Source organism: Carassius auratus, chromosome 50, assembly GCF_003368295.1.
Source record: "Carassius auratus strain Wakin chromosome 50, ASM336829v1, whole genome shotgun sequence".
Lineage (NCBI taxonomy): Eukaryota > Metazoa > Chordata > Actinopteri > Cypriniformes > Cyprinidae > Carassius > Carassius auratus.
Window position 1 is genome coordinate 11,484,508 of NC_039292.1, and position 17,774 is coordinate 11,502,281.

A 17,774-nucleotide genomic window follows, 5' to 3' on the forward strand; every position below is an offset into this window, starting at 1 on the left:
TGGGTCTGCCTCCTCCAGGGGCAGCGCTTGCAGGTTCACCAGTTGATCTTAGGATGTAGTGCGATGTAGTGGGAACCTTGGTTAGTTGCCGGACCAGGACCTCAGAATTACCTGGGAGTCAGCAGGCCCAAACTTCAACTTCACCAAAAAAATTCATGCAGGTCCCCTACCCTCTTGATGGATGCCAGTGCAAGAAGGAGCAGAGTTTTCATTGAAAGAAACGTTAGCTCAGCTGAATGCAAAGGCTTGAATGGGTACTGCTGTTGTGATTTAAGCATTAGGGTCAGGTCCCAAGAGGGTACAGAGGGTGACCGTTAAGGATTTTATCCTCCTGGCAACTCTAAGGCAACTGATGACAAGATCATGCTTACCTAAAGACTTCACGGGGTCATGGTAAGCTGCAATAGCAGCAACCTGGTTTGCAGCTCCAAGACAGTCATCTTCCCGCAGTGGGGAACATGACTCATCCATGAAGGCCACCTCAGCGTGCTCAGTGCCCAGACATGTGAGGCAGCGATCGTGGACATCACCTGGTGCCAGGTAACGACCACACCCAGAAACGCACAGGTGAAACGGCATCCTTATAAGGACGATCTGTCATCTTTCTAAAGACGCACCCGTGGAGCTCTTTAGAAGAAATTGCTCTTTTGGAATTGGTCTTTTAGTATTGAGGCGCACAGGACAGATTGCCGCTTGCAGCATGACATGGGGAAGTGCAGCCTATCATCGATGTGACATCGAGAGTGAACTACTGAAAGGGAACTAGTGTTGTCACCGTACCAAAATTTCAGTATTCGGTGCTGATACCAGTGAAAACCCTTGCCTCTTGTACATTCCTTTGTATCTTAATATTTAAGACTACAGTATAATGCACATATGCACATTGCCTCTTGTATATCCCTGGGTATCTTAATATTTAAGACTACACTGTACTTTCTTGCACATTATTTTCCATTCTATATTTAATTCTATGGTATACATCTTTTTTATTCTTATATTTTTATTGTTTACTTTTATAGCTATAAAATAGCCTGACTCACATTTCACTGCTGGTTATATATGCTCTATATAACTTTGTATGTGATGAATAAAAATCTTGAATCTTGAAAACTCACGATTCTCAAATTTTGGTACCAAAGCAAAACACAAAAACATGCTAATTAAAAAATGTAATCTATACTTTCATTTAATCCAAATTGTGTAGGCTACATATTTAAAGGGGGGGTGAAATGCTATTTCATGCATACTGAGTTTTTTACACTGTTAAAGAGTTGGATTCCCATGCTAAACATGGACAAAGTTTCAAAAATTAAGTTGTACGTTTGAAGGAGTATTTCTGTTCCAAAAATACTCCTTCCGGTTTGTCACAAGTTTCGGAAAGTTTTTTTTCGAGTATGGCTCTGTGTGACGTTAGATGGAGCGGAATTTCCTTATATGGGTCCTGAGGGCACGTTTGCCGGAAGAGCGCGCGCTCCCGTATAGCAGAGCAGAGAGAGGCTGTGCACAGACAATCACTGATCAGAGCGAGAGTGTCGCGAAATGTCACAAAAGGAGTGTGTTTTTGGTTGCCAGGGCAAGACAACCCTGCACAGATTACCAAAGAAAAAACAGCATTAAGGGACCAGTGGATGGAGTTTATTTTTACAGAGCATCAACGGAGTTGTGCAAGTGTTTGTGTTTGTTCCCTGCATTTCTAAAATGCTTGTTTTACAAACAAATCCCAGTTTGACGACGGATTTGCGTATCATTTATTTCTTAAGGATGATGCAATCCCAACGAAAAAGGGTCACGATTGTGTGTTGGAACCACAGGCGGTGAGTAAAACTGCTTAAAATATCTCTGCCTCCTTGTTAGTGTGTCCGCCTCCCATAGGAGACCCGGGTTCGAGCCCCGCTCGGAGCGAGTCCTTGCTGCTGCTCTCGTTCAGTTTCAGCCTTCACAGCTGTCACAGCTTCCAAACGCTCTCAGCGCAACTGGTACTCGTGATTCTTTAGCTCCGCCCACACGTCACGCCTCCAGGCGCTCGTGTTTTTCCGGGAAAAATCGGTACAGACTATCTTTCACTTATGAATATAATAAAACTAAATACTTTTTGGAGTTATGAAGGATGCAGTACTACTCTATAGGTACTCAAGATTAACAGGATATTGAGTGAAAACGAGCATTTCACCCCCCCCCCCCTTTAATTTTAAAGCCATGAAAAGATTGGATTGCTTTTCTGACTGATATGAAACAAACAATATTAAGCATTTGTACATTCTCTAACACTCATATTTTAGATTCAGAATTCATGTAAAAGACTCTGGTGTGTAAAAATAGTAAATATCATCATTCCCTCCTGTTTTTTTAACATAATAAAAGTTATAGGAGCATTAAACAGGTAATTAAGAAACTTCATTCTTATGCTCATTATATTAGAATTAGTATTTGTATAACGATTAACTACTTTAATAACAGCGTTAATTTCAATCCCACATTCATCCACCACTTCCCCGGTAACGGCTGTAATCAAATAAGCGCTGAGCCTGCGATCACAAATGCTGCTCAGGCATTACAGGCAAGATGAAATGAAAATGACAGCCATAATTAAGACAGTTGGATTCCTTCAGAAATACAGTGATATAAAAACACCTGCACCAGGTATAAACTTTGAAACGTGCAGTGCTCATGTTTATTCACCAAATTCAAAGCCTTTTGGAAAATGTATTTGTGGCGGTCACTTTTTGGCGGGAGCCACAAATGAATAAATGTATGTGAAACACAATAAAACTTACTTGCTTGAACTCTCTCATTTGATTTGGGTGTCTGTCTTTAACCTTTTGAGCGGTATGGTCCCACATATGGGATTTAGAACGTTTGGAGATGTCACATAACTGCCAAATTCAAACTGCAAATTTGCTCATTGGTTGGCGCTGAGCCAGAGAGACATGCACAGCTATGTTGTGATTAACCACATAATGCATATTTTAGGTTTCAGACATTTAAATACACATAGTAAAATGATACATTTAGAGTTTGAAAAATACACGCATATGTATATGGAAGCAACAATAACAATCCATTCAAATTTAATTTGCAGATGTTTTTTATAGATAGTGTAAGTATTAAGTTCACTCTATTCTTCACCCAGTTCACCCACCACTTATAACTTGTATTTAGACTTAGACTTAGAAACTTTTATGTCCTCAGAGAGGCAATTTGTTATGCAGTACAGACATATCGACACATAATCCACAACACAAACATTATCCACATGCACAATATCATAAATAATAATAATAATCATAAAAATAAACTACTCCACATATGTTCTCCAGTCATACCCCTCCCCATACCTTATTTGATTGGGTTATTGCCATGGGAATGAATGAGATTTTTGCTTGGTTGGTTCTAACCTTATGGTATCTATAAGGGAGAGGCTTGAACTCCTCTGAAAGTGGATGGGTTGTATCCATGCAAACCTTGTCTGCCTTCTGTGCCTTCTCGTCAGATATAGTTGGTAAAGGTCTACCTGTTGTTTACCAATGATTATTCCACAGGTTTTAACAATCTTCCCCAATTTGTTCCTGTGGGTGATTTTTGAATGTCCATACCAGCATACAATACAGTAGGAGAGAATACTCTCAATAAAATACTTTTTTTTTTTTTTTTTTTTTTTTTTAAAGAGACAACATTTTGTTATCAACATTAAAATAATTAAGTTTTTGGAGAAAATATAAAAGTGTTGGCCCTTTTTAAAAATGGCATCAGCACACTGATCCCAGGATAATTTACGGTCAATGGTAAGACAAAGATATTTATACTCCATCACCATCTCTATCTCCTCTCCTTTTATCAGAGTTGGAGTGGGTGAGGGAGCCCCATGTCTAAAATCAAAGACCAACTCTTTGGTCTTGGACATATTCAAATGCAGCTGGGAGGCTTCACACCAGTCAACAAATTCATGCAACACTAGACCGTGTTCAGTTTCATCTCGCTCCAATAAACTTATCACAGCAGTATCATAATGTCCAGGGCAACAGCAGTCAGTGCACAGTGGGGGGGAGTCGTGTTCTAGTGGTTAGAGAGTTTGATTCCTAAACCTAGGGTTGTGGGTTCAAATCTCGGGCCGACAATACCACAACTTAGGTGCCCTTGAGCAAAGCATTGAATCCCCAACTGCTCCCTGGGGGCCGCAGCATAAATGGCTGCCCACTGCTCCGGGTGTGTGTTCAAAGTAGCCCCTTTCACACTGCACGTCGGACCCGGCATATTGCCGGAACATTGCTGGGTTGCCTTCTGTGTGAAAGCAACCACGTCCCAGGATTAATTCCGGCATTGAACCCGGTTTGGGGACCTAGTAACATTGTCTGGTTCAACCCGGGACGATTGCTGTGTGAACAAAAGCCAGATCTAATACCTTGTCAAAGTGATGATGCGCGTTATCGTGCAACTCTTTTACTGGCTGTTTTGAAGTTAAATCAACGTTTGCAACAAAAAAATATGTGCAAACTGTAATGAAACAGAGATCAGTTAGATCAGTTAGAACCCCAGATAATGTCTTCCCCACCCTTACTCTTTGTGGCCGCCCACTCAGGAAGTCCAAGATCTATTTAATTAGAGTTGAGTTTAGCACTACAATAGCATCGTCCGTCCCCCTCCCAAGTCTGTAAGCAAAATGTAGAGGGTCAAGAGCATGTCTACAGAAATTCATGATGTGTGTTTTAATAATACGCTCAAGGGATTTAACTTAAAGAGAGGGTAGGCAATGGGCCTGTAATCCTTGGATGAGGATGGATGGGAGACTTTGGGAAGGGGGTTCACAACTGCTGTTTTCCAAAGCAGTGGAACCACCTGGATGTCTATTGAACGTTGGAAGATGGAACAGAAAATTCCACTTAATTGGGCTGCATAGTACTTCAGCAATCTACCTATAATGTTAGCCGGCGCCGGGCTTTTTCATACGTTTAATCCTCTCAAACATTTGCTGGACCATCTCCTTTTTGATAATCAAAGTGCTCTCCATCCCAGCATCATCCATCACAATCTGTTGCCAGGCAGAGATATTAAATTCATTTAAGTTGTTGGCCAGAACAAGGGATGCTGCCGCACTCACACAAAAGTCTATATAGCCCGAGATATTCATGCAAGTTAGCTGAAGAATCCTCGAAAATGGTACAGGATGTACACTCCAGGCATCCTTTCAACGTCTCTATGCTGTCCTCATCCCACACCTGAATCTGCTTTTCCACAGGCTTAACCCTTTTCAAAACCTGTTTATAGTTGGGTCTTAGTAGGACAGTGTTGTGATCTGAGCCACCCAGGGGGGCCCTGGCACTGGATGAGTATGCCTTGGGGATGAAGCCGTAGCATAAATCAATGATTTTATTTTTTCGTGTTGACAGGTGACATACTGTGAATAGGTAGACAGAGTTTGTTTTGAGGGTACAGTTATTAAAGTCCCCCATTATAAACTTGGGCACTTCTGGTGAGATTTTATCCAATTCTCGGGTGATATTAAAAAATAATGTTTGCAGCATTGTTTATGTCTGCTCTTTGGTGTATATAGACAACAGTCAGAAATATTTATGTGAATTCACAGGAAGATATGAGGGGAGCATAGAAACTGATAAAAGTTCAATATCTTTAGTGCAAATCTTTTTTCTTACCACAGTTGTTTTGCACCATCTGTCATTGATCATGACGCACACGCCTCCTCTGTGTTCCTTGCCTGAAGCCATGCTGCATCGATCCAAACGTACTAAACTAAATCCTTCAGGACAAACTTCGGAGTCTGCCACAGTATCATTAAGCCAAGTTTCAGAGAAGGCTAAGGTACAGACGACTGGACGTTAAAGAAAATGATAGCTGGAAGTGGCACTTTTGTTTTCCTCTTCCCGAGTCTTTGGCGAACTCCTCCCCTCTTCCCTCATTTTCTCTTGTGTTCCTTGTCATTGACAGTTCTTTTTATCTCCGTGGGTATGTTTACATCATTATGATTCCAATAGCCCGCGTAGGTGCTCAGTTTTAAGAGAAAGTCTCTGTTGTAGCATACATGTGATTCCACATTGCTGGCCGGTTCACTTACCACACCGATAACAAACAGTATCGACACGACTATTAAAGCCAGCTCCCATACGCGACTCATAGTGACTATGGTAACAGTCTGTTAGACAGTGTACATGGTTGGCCAGTAGAACCGTGAACTAATACGCATGTATGTCTTTTGTAGTGCTAAATGACCTGCCCATGGAATGGTGTGTGCTAGATACAACACAAGGGGTCGACAAGACAAGGGTACAACCACACGTAGAACATCAGCAGTTTGGGCATACAAAATACCATCGTTTATCACATACTGTTCCTCCATCTTAGATTCCTTTAACCCTTCAGCTTTTTCGAACAAGGCTTTTAACGTTTCATCCCCCCTTCGCAACTCAGCCAGGTTTTCTGGGATCTGCCATTCATGAGTCTCAAGCCCTTTCGTATCGGGTTTGAAGACTGGAGTACCCATATATTTACATAGTCGCCTCTGACGACGTGTTTTTCTTGGGCCTTTGGTCCCGCCCTGCAACAGACTATTGTCTAAGTCTGGCAGAGGCTGCAGACCCGCCTTGGATTGAGCCCTTGTTATTACCGGAAAGGAACACATAGGCATGGTATTCCCCACCTCATTGACCTGGTTTCCCCTCTCATTCACCAGTTCACTTAAAATTGGGAGATCTCTCCCCAAAATCATGTCGGCCGGTAAGGTGTCAATTACTGCCACTCTTAAAAGATACATCTGACCCTGCACACCCACCAACACCTCAGCCTTTGGATACGGCTTTACATCCCCGTGCACGCATTGTACCTTAGTGGTGGTATCATAGTCAACATTAACAACATGGCATGATTTAATTAGAGAGAGTGCACTACCAGTATCTAGCATTGCCTTTAACGCATGTCCATTTACCGTAATGTCCAACAGCATGTTATTACCTTGCCCCAGCCCAACAGAGTCTACTTCCCCATCATTTTCTCTGGGCACATAGCAAAAGCCAGTCAGTTTGGCTTTACGTGCTGGACATACAGAAGCTTTGTGTCCTGGCTGTTGACATGCAAAGCAGATCAGTTTCGGTGTAGTAGCCAACTTAAGTTCATGGATAGCGTCTTGGGAACTATCTGTGTGTGCAAACCGTGCTTTACCTTTGACAGGTTGAGTGCGCGGGCCAGATCGATGGGCATTCTGGTACTGCTGGGCTAGCTTTGCAGCTGCTAATCCTGATTCTGGTTCATGCTCCTTTACCCAAGTACGGCTGTCGTATGGCAGTACACGAAGTAGCTGTTCCAGGATGATCAGCTCCCCGATCTCCTCTTTAGAATGCAGATCAGGACGCACCCATCTCTGGAAAAGATTCCGCAGACGATGGTATGTTTCGGTTGGTGACTCACCCTCTGGGATGTTCACTGCCCGAAACCGCTGACGATACGTCTCGGCTGAGATGTTGAACTTCTGCAGTAGGGCGTCCTTAAGGTGGTCGTAGCCATCTGCGAGATTCTCATCCATTGCGAGGTATGCCTCAAGTGCTTGCCCAGTCAGTAAAGGTACGAGTCGACAGCTCCACTCTTCCCTTGGCCACTGCCACGTTCGGGCCAATCGCTCAAACCTCCTCAGATAACTCTCGATGTCGTCCCCTGGCTGCAAGACAGGCACCGGTGTCTCTGATCGATGTATGGGCCCTCTATGCTGTGTTAGTGACCTGGTTGGTGATGTGGATATTCCTGAAGGCCCCGGCATTGGGAGATTCATATGTATGCTCCCCATGTCACTCGGAGTTGCTACGGTTGATCTCACAGTCTGCTGGATTGACTCACGAATGCCCTGCAGCTCCCGCACATATCTCCCCTCCCTCACTTGCTGTGCCTCAAGGAAATCTCTCATCAGGCTCGCCAGGCCCCCGCTGGGTACTGTGGATGGTCCACCGGTCGGTGCTAAGCCGGGTTTGCTCGACGATTCAGGAGGATCTACCCATGACGCCTCCTCTCCTTCTGATGTCAAGCTGTCTCCGGTCTCTTCCCCTTTAACCACCCACTTTACTTGTGAGCGCAGACCAGGCCTCTTGCCTTTTGGTGCTTTCTTACGGGAAGCCATCCCACCGCTGCCACCAAATGTGATGCAGCAGACTATGATAGGCCCAGAATGGGTCTCCTCAGTCTACTGCGGGACGTGTTAATGTTCAAAACCCCAACAAAACGAGACCAAAAGAGATGACTTAACCCGCAGATTTTCTTCAGTGTAACTTGGTGTTTTATTCACACGTGCACCGATAAAACAACAGTCCAGCAGTGTAGATATTGACCAGTGCTCAGTCCAAACCAATATGTATAAAAACAAAATAACAAAATAACGGTATAATAAATATACACAAATTTTCCACTTGTATCTACCAATATACGAAGGGGTTTTTCTTAGCTCACGGCACCTCAACAGCACGTCTGCTCGACTTGGTTAACAAGCCCCATCTGAAGTCTAGCGCAAAGATTTAAAGACCAGACTCCGCCCATTTTCAGGCACGACCCTTAATAGGTAAGTTCCACCAGTATTATTTAATCATCCACTTTAAGATTTATACAAAACTTCACTTGGTAATGTATTAAAACAAATCATCACTCATTTGCAACCACAATACAAAACCACCATATATTAGTTGTCACCAATCTGTTTCTATTTACAGATCGAAATACTCAGGTACCCCACCACACAAACAGACATGGTTTCACCGGATCCTAGGCTGCCGCGCTGGCGCGTCGTCAACCGATGACGTCAAAAGCGATCGCCTTCCAAAACCTCTAGTTCGCCAGCACGGCATCTAGTAACCCGGCTATGGGAACATGTAACGCAGACGATTAAACAAAACATAGAACAATAGACAAAGTTTATGTGTGATTTATATGGACGGCATGATAACTGAGGGAGAGAAAGGAGGGTGGATGACTGACCGAGTGCCACCAAGCAAGCGTGTGCACCCGCTATGCCGATAGCAGCACAAACTGAAACAGGAGGGGTGAGTAATGATTGTATATATGTGTGCGTGTTCATATAATACGTGCCAGTGCTGCCGCTTACAGCGTTGAAGAAGGTCACTTCTTCACAACATCTAATTATGGTTTATACCGAAAATGATTACAATGATCCCAACAAACAGCTGTCACTGTCACCGTGATCTCTGGGTTTTGCACTTTGTGGTGAAGTCTGTGTGTTTCGCGTCTGCACTGATTGGTTTGTGGGCGTCTCCGTTAATTGTCATCAGCAGCAGCTGTCACTCATTACACACTCCCTATTTATTGGCTTGTCTCACGTCTTGTGTTTGTGAGAACGTTGTTTCATGTCTGATCTCTGTCTCTTGCTTCTGTGTTGTTTGTGTTGGATGTCCGTGTCTTCTGCCGGAACCTCATCCACTCTCCGCACTTCCACAAGCATCATGACTTAAACCTCGGCTCGATTCCCCGCAGTTCCTGTGCCATCCTCTCCTGCTGCCTTCTCACCGTCACCATCCGGATTACTCACAGTCTCACTGCCATCTTGGATTGTCGTCTTCCCAGCATCGTGTTGTACTCTTGTTTGTTTGTTTCTTATTCATTAAACTGTTTAACTCACACTTGTTTCTAGCTCCTCCTTCACCACAACAGCTAATCAAACAAACAAAAAGACGAGACAGACCATCTGTACTGCTGGTCGGCACTGTGCAGCACCCCAGTTTTTGAAAGCATTTCGGGAGAGATTAATGAATTCATGTGCTTTAAATCCGACTAACAGGACTCTCTGAAATGAGGCACAAACAAACATGGTGGTGCCACATTACATATCAAGGTTTTTAAATTATAAAACATACTAATTTACACATATTTATGAATCGGAATATCATATTGTTTATGGCATGGTATGCAGGTTTGTGAATATAAAAAAAAGCTAAAACTAAATGAAAGCAATCCATCTGTCATACGATGTTATTGTAGACGTGGTGTGTCAACATGACAAGCTTGACACGTCGCCACGGAAACAGTAAGGGGAACGTTCTAAAATAACGGTCTTCTTAAACTCACTCTGGGGGGACTGCTAGAATATTTAAAACTAACTAAACTGAAAAGGTGAAAAGAGTGTTTTGTTAGTTTGGTGTGTTTTTCTCCTTTTGATGTCACCATGTCTCAGTGCTTTTATGAAGAGAGCACATCTGTTCTCTTTTCAAAGAACAGGGTTGACCAGGTACTTGTTAAAACATGCAAAAAAAATAAAATAAATAAACATGCCACTGTAACGTTTTTATTTTTTTAGTACTGACCTGGTATTGAAGAACCGGGTCTTTTGACAACACTAGGTGGCGGTAATGCACTAATAAGTCTCAGATCCACCATAAAGCAAGAAGAAGAAGACGCCTCACACAACTGCTTGAGAACACCGGGGGGCAGGGTTTCATATTTTATTGAAGCATCCCTGGGCGCCGCCATTGACTAGCGGACCCCCACCTGCTGTTAGCATTCAATTGACTCCCATTCATTTTGGCGTCACTTTGACAGCGTATAACTTTACATCTGAGGTGTTTAAAGACTCAATTTGTCCATTCATTATTTCTAAAGAAACATGAAAATGTATAAAAGGCCCCATTACCTTGTATCTTACGTTGTGGCCCCGTAGAAGCAGTTTTTGTAAAAATAGGCTAACGATTGCATCATAACCTCTGTCGCACAGTAGAGAAATGACCGTATGGACAGGAAGCTCGCAATCTTTTACTGTCTATGAGGCTATCGGGGGGGGACGTGGAGGCATAAAGTCAAGGGTGAAGCCCATAGAGAGTCCATAAAAGCAACGGGACAAAATTATTCAACAACGTCTGCAAGATTCGGTGGGTGATTCAGACAGGTCAGACAGGTTGCTCACGTGATATTTACGTCATCAAGCTCAGTTTGAGTCTGCGCAGTACGCTCGACCACCAGGAAGTGTCGCTGTGTCCATTTCTTTTACTGTCTATGGAGAAGGCACTCAGGAGAGTTCTAACAGTTTGAACATTGCATGAATCAGAGGTAAAAGATGACATAAATACTGTTCAGTTCCTTGCAAAGAACAATCGTTTTGTGTCTACACATTAATGTATCGACACAAGCTGTAGGGTTTTTTTTTTTTATGTTTTAGCCGTGATTCCCATCCACTTACATTATAAAAGTGATAGACTGCAACGGTTTGAGCTAAAAATCTTGGTTTGTGTTCTACTGAAGAAAATAAATCCTATATCCTGAAATGCCCTGGGGGTAAGCAGATAAACATCACATTTTCATTTTTGGGTGAAATATACCTTTAATACAACATCCCTTATGCACTAGTTTAATAAACCTGGTGCTGCTCCATACTAAACCTTTACAAAAGAAGGTATGGGGGTGCTACATGTGTACACAAAGCCTTTCAATTGAACAAATATAGCAACAATGCACTGGAACTGTCATAGATGATTAATACATGTAATCCAACATGTCTCTTTCAGTGGTGTTGGTGTATTTGTGAACCCTATGAAAAGCCCTGTAAACACTGTTCAAGGGCCAGGGCCCAGACCTGTCTCACCTGTCATGCAAGTTTCACCATAAAAATGTCACAGACAGTTACGGGTTCTTTTGCAGAGATACACATTTGCTGAATTACTTTGTCATCTTAATTTGTACTAGTTCAGCATGTACAGAGTAAGAATTAAATTGACATATTTAGGCTACCTACAGTTTTAATCATCATTTAGTTTTCATGTCATTCCAACCCAGTACAAATTAGTTCATTTCTTGAATATGTTAGCTGAATGTCACAAAATGAGAAAAAAGAACCATAAAAGTAGTTTAGTTTTTTGTGAGGAATAGATGGATTGGGAAAAAAAACCCTCAAAACTAGGAAAAATAACCTTAAAAAAAAGGAAAATAACTGTTTAATTATATCTATCAGTCTGAGACATCATTGCCATTGCTTTATTTTAGATTGTCTGTGTCTTAAAGGGTTAGTTCACTGTAGCAGAAATGACTTGAACCAGACAAATTAAAGAGTCGATCAGGGCTGTGGCTGAAACACGAGCTGAATTCCTCAGTAAGGCAACACGAAGTCATAAAACATTCTGTGCCACAAGTCCCAAGCAAGATAACCAACCAAGCAACGCTTTCACAGAACAGCTTTCAACATTAACACCACTAGAACAATTATTGACAATTTTAATTCAAGGAAGAAACTGTCAAATTTGTTGTTCGTAATTGATAAGCAACGCCGGACACCATTTATAAACCCATGAGAGTACTACACAAGATCTTTTGACTTCCCCCACCCAGCAGAACCAGACTGAAATTCCTAAGGGGGAAGGGCCTTTGAACCTCTGGTCTCCACAGAAATCTTTGTCAAGAGAATGGCAAAGAAACTGTATTTTCTACATATATATATGGACCAAAATGAACTCCAAAATGACTTCTAAATGAATATCAGTCCATCGCTTAACTCCATATTCATTTATATGTAACCCACACATTTGACTATCGTGTTATAATCACTTATTGTGTATGTCTTTTAATAACTATGGGACAGTAGTGTAGCCAGAAAAGAGACTCTGCAAAATTATGGGATAATATTTTTGTCACACTGCTTCCGTCCAACCATACTCCTAGTGTTAATTTGCAGGTCGTGTCAAAATGTAGTTAATTGTTAAATGTAATAATTTTCTTCCAAATATGATTATTTTGAACTTTAGCTATTTCATTTTGTTTATTTTTCATTACAATTTACTCAATTTAAATAAATTATAATATATAATTATAGGATTAAAATGAATTGTAGTTGCTCAATATAGATCTTTTTTTTTCATGTTTTTGTAATGTCTGGGAAGCCAGAATGCGCATGCATCAACAGAAACATTTATTAGCTGAACCCTGTTTTTTTTTTACGTGCCATTTATAGCAAGCCATATTACAGATGATATTACAGATGGTTTGTCAGATTTAAGTTGAAGCGCGTGCCAAACCGTGTGTGGTGAACCGAACGGTTTGGTTTTTTTATTTCAGCGAACCGTGCCATCCCTATTACCAGTATAATCAATCAATTACAGGCCTAAAACAATCATGCCCGAGCAGACGGATATTAGTACATCTCATCACACCGGCACCCGCGTCTAAATCAGTTGTATGGTCTGGTTTTCAGTTTAAAACAGTTGTGTCAAGTATAAATGTCTCGTCTGTTTCGGGAGGTGCGCGCGCAGTCAGCGGAGGCTCACACTTCCCAACTCGCACCGGAGGCTCGCACCTTTTTTTCTCAGATTTTGAAAAATCTTCGCGATCGACTTAAAATGCTTCCAAGATCGACTTGTCGACCACGATCGACGGGTTGGTGACTCCAGATATAGCGACCAACTTTTTTTGAGCAAGCATTGATTATGGGTGACAGTCTCAATTTGTGGGATGCATGTATTGGGCTCAAACGCTGTGCGCGCATGCGCTACGCGGGACGGGTGGTCACCCTACCTGGCACACCCGTCTAGAGTGTGTCCACCTTTGTGTGTGGGTCCATGTAGGCCTACATGCTGAATCGACAGGTAAAAAAAAAGCCTCAAGTCCAAATATTCATTTATCACCAATTAACTGTTTGACAAACACTTCCTGCTTCAATGTCCAGATCTGAATTTAAAAAATCTCAAACATGCTACGAAGTCCCGATCTGAATCAACCGAGTCGCAAACATGCTCCGAAGTGCCGTTCTGAATCAACCGAGTCGCGAACATGCTCCGAAGTGCCAATCTGAATCAACCGAGTCGCAAACAGGCTCCGAAGTGCCGAACTGAATCAACCGAGTCGCGAACAGGCTCCGAAGTCCCGATCTGAATCAACCGAGTCGGGAAATGCTCCGAAGTGCCGATCTGAATCAACTGAGTCGCGAACAGGCTCCGAAGTGCCGATCTGAATCAACCGAGTCGCAAACAGCTCCGAAGTGCCGATCTGAATCAACCGAGTCGCGAACATGCTCCGAAGTCCCGATCTGAATCAACCGAGTCGCGAACATGCTCCGAAGTGCCGATCTGAATCAACCGAGTCGCGAACAATATATATATATATATATATATATATATATATATATATTCTAAGTAAACAACAATAGCCCAAGTTTAGTAAACATTTTTTATTGAGACTATAAAAAAATTATTCTGCATCTATTTTTAGGTGTGCCAGCTGCCACTGTAGGTGGCACAGACACACCCTGGCACAGCCGTGGCTACGCCACTGCTATGGGATAGCTTAAGGATACATAGTCATGTCTTGTATCTATGTAATCGAATCTGCTTGCTTGAAATAGTCCAGGCCATCAGTTATTTGTCAAATGTGTCATATTCTTGTTATAGGAATCATGTCCAAAATTAGACCCTGCAAGAGCGGGAAAATTCGGACCACATGCTTGGTAAGATAAACATGATTTATGTTACCCCCGAGCCAAGACAATATCTGATTGGTCAAGACAACATTTGAGGTGTGGCCTGCAGGCCAGTTTAAATACTCAGGACACCATAAAATCTTGCTTTTAGTTGTTAGCTTTGCTTCTGCTATTAGTCATGCCTGCTTTAGTATGCTTTTAGCTTTTAGCTTTGCTTCTTAGCTTTAGCTTTTAGCCATGCTGTTTGTCATCACTGTTCTTTGAGCGCGGTTCCAGTGTGCTTCAGCCTGCATGCCTGCTGCTACTTAGCCACGATGAGAAGAAACACAACCTAGTCTCGTCAAACTGTACTTCTTTTTCTTTTCCGTTTGAGAGTTTCGTGTTCTGATTTAAGTTTTCTAACGACTGCCCGTTCAACTTCAACCAGCACAAACAACTCTGCACTTTCAGCCAACGCCCCACCACGGGCTTCCCAAGACGTCACTTCAACAACTACTGAACTTCCAGCCAATCAGCGACAACTTTACACAGGCAATGTACCTTCAGACATTTGTGCTGAGGTATCTAATATAATTTTAACCTCATTGAGGAACTCAATGCGAGGGTTAAAGCTACAGTAGGTAACTTTTGTAAAAATATATTTTTTACATATTTGTTAAACCTGTCATTATGTCCTGACAGTAGAACATGAGACTGGGCTCCTCCCAGTGGTCCTATTGCCATTTGCAGAAAGTCATCCGCTCCCGGTAAGAAACCAACCAATCAGAGCTGCGGTCCGTAACTTTGTTTGTGTTCAAAATGTAGAAAAATGTATATAATAAGCGAGTACAACATGAATCCATTTTCCAAACCATGTTTTTAGCTTGTCCTGAATCACTAGGGTGCACCTATAATAAGTGTTTATATTCTGACTATTTTAGATTGCTTCGGGGGCACCGCGGCGGAGTAACACCATACCTTTGTGATTCTTCATAGACATAAACAGAGAGAAGTAGTTCCGGCTACGATGTTCTTCCGCAAGACGCAAGCAGTTCTGTTTATTAACCGCTAGAGCATCAAAAGTTACCTACTGCAGCTTTAATTAAGTGATTGATGGTTGCTCATGTCTATGCAATTTCACGTATTGCTGTAAACTTGGGATTCCATATTTCCATTCTCTTAAACTCATCTTTCCCTAACTTTCGATCTTCCTGCAACTTGTGTGAATGTGTGCGTGCATGCGTTTATGTGTTAGATTAGTTTATATGTCAGATTAGTTTATATGTTTTAGATTTATCTAATAAAGCCTTAATCATATTGAAAAGAGAACTATCTTGTGTTTTGTGCTGACAAGTTAATGTCTTAAACTGCCGATCTTGTTACTGTGCTAATTGATAGTGTTTTCACTATACTTTTGATATTAATATCCAGCGCAGATTTGATGTTAAACGGCTCGTTCAGTGAATCGCAGGACGTCTCAGTGATCAGCCATGAAACAATGATTCTGTTCAAATTCCCTTTAAAATCTTAAATGATTCCCTTTGAGCTAAATTGACCTGTTTCCCTTACATCACCCAAAAATTTAATTTATATCATTAAAGAGCCAGTAAGATGAAAATTCTAAGCTTCCTATCACTGTTTATAAGTCCTGTACAATAGGTTTAAATCCATCCAAGGGTTACAAAACATTGTCATTTTGTCAAAATATTATTTTAAAATTACCTCAATTCTCAGATCCCCCCAAACGGTTCGCGCGAAGCTGTTCAAAAGATTCAGTTTCCTTAAACACCACCTTTCGGTAGCATACTGTGTTCTGATTGGTCAACTAACGTAGTCAGTTTTGATTGGTTGTTCCACACACAACTTCATGGTAAACAATGCATTAGCATCTTTTTGGGGTGAATTATGTCTTATTCCTCTCATCGCGAAGCAAACAGTAAAATAAAAAACTTGAACAGTCTCGCTGCTTTTTCTTCTGTGTGTGTGTATTCAAGCCGCGCGCTTCAGTTTGAATCTGAATAGCGCGTTCAGCGCGGGGGTGTGGTCACATTAGATATAATGAAGGGAGACGTGAAAAACTGACATCGTGTTGTTTTCATATGGATTACTTTATCAGAGAATATCTGTTAGCAGCACTTGTTACACTTCATTTTAATGACGTGTTTGTAAATGAAGATCAGCACAGACAAAGGCTACAGACAGCACACATACTGATAAGACGCTCGGGAGAATACAAACACATAACTTCATAATCATACTTCGCGTTGTGATTCGGAGATGCTTGTTGGTCTATATAAAGTTGGTAATGAGCCCTCTTTTATGGCCAAACGCTTTGAAAATCCCCCCCTGAACTCACCGAGATTAGAAAAGCAGTCATCAGTGAAATGTTGTGAACACAACAAAAGGGATTTGTTGTACTGCTCTGGTATTGTGGTAAAAATTAATTTTAGCCATTGGTTCTTCTGATCTTCATTCTTTGGAAGTGAAAATTAAACAAACTTGCCTTTACAATTAAAAACACACTGTCTCCTCGACATGATGCTATCACACCCACCAGAGCGTCTGTGTGGGGGGGGGCAGGTCAGAGTTCCGTTTCTCCCAACACGGTAGGCAGAGATTATTATGCAAAGTGTCGACTCCTTACTTTAGAAACCAATAACTTTATAAATCGTGTACTTTTTGGTTTAATTACTTTGCACATTGTTTACACTGATGAACAGCTACATCATACACTGTAATACAGGTAATTTTTGATTTCCCATCTGTGTGGCTCTTTAATGACTCGTTCCAAACCTGTAAAGACCTACGTTCAACTTCAGAACAAAGTTTAAGATATTTTAGATTTAGTCCGAGAGCTTTCTGACCCTCTATTGAATATGTATGTAAGATATACTGTCCATGTCCAGAAAGGTAAGAAAAACATTATCAAAGTAGTCCATGTGACATCAAGGGGTCAGGTAGAATTTGTTGAAGCATCAAAAAAATACATTTTGGTCCAAAATTAACAAAAATTATGACTTTATTCAGCATTGTCTTCTCTTCCGGGTCTGTTGTGAGCACATTCACCATACTGCAGTGACTGCTATGTGTTACATTTGTTATTGGGCGCACCAGAAAACACTTCAGCAGCGTTGTACACTCACAACAGACCTTTTTACCTTTCTGGACATGCAGTATCCCGTACATACATTTTTAATGGAGGGTCAGAAAGCTCTCAGCCTAAATCTAAAATATCTCAAACTGTGTTCCGAAGATGAACGGAGGTCTTATGGGTTTGATACAACATGAGGGTGAGTCATTAATGACAAAATTTTCATTTTTAGGTGAGCTAACCCTTTAAACTAGCTCAGATTTCATTGGACAATGTACAGTGAGACTTGTATTCCAAGTATGATTCACAAAT

At 41.7% G+C, this 17,774-nt stretch overlaps 1 protein-coding gene across 1 annotated transcript; it reads right to left on the bottom strand.

Moving 5' to 3' along the window:
* Positions 1-4,918: 4,918 nt before the first annotated feature.
* On the bottom strand, positions 4,919-8,113 carry LOC113066406 (uncharacterized). Its single transcript, XM_026238304.1, has 2 exons — positions 6,617-8,113; positions 4,919-5,026 (listed from the first exon to the last, which is right to left on the bottom strand). The coding sequence occupies exons 1-2, from the start codon at positions 8,111-8,113 to the stop codon at positions 4,919-4,921; spliced, it is 1,605 nt and encodes a 534-aa protein (XP_026094089.1).
* Positions 8,114-17,774: the final 9,661 nt, after the last annotated feature.